We start from the raw sequence: 3,410 nt of genomic DNA on the forward strand, positions 1-3,410 counted from the left end.
TTGTGCTAAAATGTACTCTATGACAATACAAAAAAGGAAAAAAAAGACTAACATGTATCAGTAGTAACACAAAGATTTTTTTTAAATAATCCCTGAATTTGTTCCATATTTATAGGCCCAACCTAATTACCAAATATTATCAGAGTAGAAATATCTTTATTAAAATTTTTAAAATCATCTCCATATCACTAAAGTCAAGGTCAAGGCTGGCTACTTATATAATGTGGTGCAATGAAATTACAACCCAGCAGAAGTTTGTCAATCTCTTTTGGTTGTTGTAATTAGACCTGACCTATAATTATTGAACAAAACAGCATATGCACAATAAACATTCAAATAAATGTATCTGACTGTATTCAGTACATTAATCTATTTTCAGTATCATTAGCTTCAAACTCTCTTGTTCATAGCAGAGGAAAAACCATATCTACACCTAAAGACAATTCTCATTACTTAAAAGGTGGATTCTAACATCAATTCACCACCATTATGTGTTGTTTGATCACTAACCTCTTCTTGAATAGCTGGAAGGGAAGGCTTTGTGGTCAGAGGTGTTTCAGTCTTAAACAGGGACTCCATCTTGATATGGGTATTGATGTAGAAGGACTTCTGAAAAGATTCAAGGGTGAAGTAATAGATGAAAGGATCAAAGCAACAGTTCAGAGTTGCAAGGCACAAGGTGATTGGGTACATAATCTTTGCAAATCTTTCCAACAAACAATTGGTAATGGCTTGGGATCGTACCAGGGCATACAGGAAGAGGACAGAGTTATAGGGTACAAAGCATACCACAAAGACTGCCATATGCACTGTGATCATCTTCAGCACTTTTTTCTTATTGGTCCCAATTTGAGACAGTGTAGCAGGCTTGCGGAGGGTTCTTAGCACCACGGAAGAGCAAGAGACATTCAATATCAGAGGAATGATGAAACCAACAACTTCAATAAATATGGTGATCTTGGACAGATAAGTCTTCCAGACACGTTTGGAGAAACCCTCAAAGCAGGTGGTGGTTGCATTGTTGACATTAGTGGTGGAGAACAAAGAGGCTGAAATACCACCACTGAGGACTAGGATCCAGACTCCAGCACACACAATGGCAGAATTCCTCCTTGTCCTAATGGTACGAGATCGGAAGGGATAGACAATGGCCAGGAAACGATCCACGCTAATACAGGTGAGGAATAGCATGCTCCCATAGATGTTGGTGAGGAATGCAGTCCCAGAGATCTTGCAAAGGGTGTCACCAAAAGGCCAATGACGGTTGAAATTGTAAAAAATTTTGAAAGGTAGAGTGCAGACAAAGAGCAAATCAGAAAGGGCCAGATTGGTTATAAAAATAGCAGTCTCACTTCTCATTCTCATGCGGAAGCAGAAGACAAACAGAGAGGCACTGTTGGTTATCAGACCCAGGATGAATACAACACTGTAGACAGCGCCATTCAGATTATACTTGAAGGAATCATCAACAATGCAAGTATTATTGGCAGTAGCATTGCCTAACCTGGGTCTGAAGCTTGAATTTAAATCTTGAAATTGAAAGTCAATGAATCTTCTGTCACCCATGGATTTGCTTTTGTTTTTGTTTTTGTTTTTCAGAAGGCCTGCTGGCTGCAGGGTTCACCACTTTGAGACTAGAGACTGGTAAGAAATATTTTCCTCCTATAGGAGACAAGATGGAATGAATAACTAAATCTGCCTTCCATTCATTTCTGTGGAGTAAAAGATATCTTGTCTACCAGACTAGAAACAATATGCACGTTCAGCTTGTTTTGACAAGGACGTTTTGAGCACAAACCATATGTCAAAAGGTACTATACGAGTATGTTGCAAGACTGGGAGAGATCATACTTAATATAATAAAGGCAATACTATATGCAGCATTGCAATGAACAGGAATAAGATATTGGTTGCTTGAGAGCCTAAACAGGGATGGGGGATGGGGATGGGGAAACAGACCACTGATAGTTAAAACAGCACTAATAGTTTGAAATGTGTGAAAAATTTTTTAACTTTCAAAAATGTGTTTTGATTCCCTTAAGAACACCATAAGATAGGCAAGAAAAGAATTTATCACCATATTACAGAAGAAAAAAACTGAAGCTTGTGTAACTTAAAATTACAAGGTCAGAATTAGAAGAATGTATAATTGGTAATGTCAGAACAAGAACTCAGATTTTTTATCCCTAACCAAAGGATTGTTACATTACTCTAAATTATATTGTCTCCCTTCCAATACTAGTAAACTTCATTGTCTGAGTATTAGTTCTATTTTACAAGACTACAGGTCAATATGGCACTTCCAGGACATGCTCTTAAAGAAGTTATGATTAAACTTCTGAAGTAAATTATTGATTCACTTTTCTTCTAACACATGAGTTCAAAAAGCAAAGATCACTCAGTCAATTAAAGCTTCTGGTGAAAAGATTTTTTTCACCATATTACATAGCCTTTTGAGGGTGATAATTCACATAAAAATCTCAGAATTTCCCTCTTGCAGATTGTAGTTCCTTCTTGCTAAATGCTTAGCCTAGTATGTTTTCATCTCCTCTTCCGACAGCCCAATCCATTACTTTCATGCTTTCAGCTCCTAAATTGGTCCTAATCAATAAAACCTTTTCTGGCTAACTACAGTGAAATGTAAAAGATTTCACTTAAAGGACAAACCCCCTACCCCACTATACACTTCTGACTGATGAGTTGGTTACCTGCTCATTGCTTGCCACTGTTTATACATGTGGCAGTCATTAACTTGATCATCCTGTTGGGTATCTAGACCAACATTGTTCTAGCTTGCATATAGAAATCTTTTTAACTTTCTGGGGCACCTGGGTGGCTCAGTGGGTTAAAGCCTCTGCCTTCTGCTCGGGTCATGATCCCAGGGTCCTGGGATCAAGCCTCACATAGGGCTCTCTGCTCAGCAGGAAGCCTGCTTCCTTCTCTCTCTCTGCCTGCCTCTCTGCCTACTTGTGATCTCTGTCTGTCAAATAAATAAGTAAAATCTTTAAAAAAAAAAAAGAAATCGTTTTAACTTTCTATGTTAACAGCTGCCGTAGGAACTGTCTTTCGAATTCTCTATAATACACTAGGGACAAGTAACTGCTGAATGAATTCTTTTCAATGAGGAGGATATGGAGTAAAAGTGGTCTTTGCTCCTTGATATAACCAATAATGGATTTTCACATGATTATATTTTAAAATGTGAAAGACATTTTTCTGAAGTGATTCCACCTTACATTACTCTTTCCTTCCAACTCCCAGCAAACAGGTCAAAAGGCCACTCTATGTAACAAAGAAGGGAGTGGAGTGAGGAATCTGCCTGAGATATAGAGGCCTGAAGTTATTTCAACCAGTGTTTGGATTGAGAAAAAAAAAAATCACTCGCTGCAGTGCCTAGAGAGAGAAATGGT

General features: G+C 37.9%; 1 protein-coding gene across 1 annotated transcript; it reads right to left on the reverse strand.

The window, feature by feature from the left end:
• Positions 1–453: 453 nt before the first annotated feature.
• Positions 454–1,566, reverse strand: LPAR4 (lysophosphatidic acid receptor 4). Its single transcript, XM_044234657.1, has one exon. The coding sequence runs from the start codon at positions 1,564–1,566 to the stop codon at positions 454–456; it is 1,113 nt and encodes a 370-aa protein (XP_044090592.1).
• Positions 1,567–3,410: the final 1,844 nt, after the last annotated feature.

The sequence above is a fragment of the Neovison vison genome, chromosome X (assembly GCF_020171115.1).
Source record: "Neovison vison isolate M4711 chromosome X, ASM_NN_V1, whole genome shotgun sequence".
Taxonomy (NCBI): Eukaryota; Metazoa; Chordata; class Mammalia; order Carnivora; family Mustelidae; genus Neogale; species Neogale vison.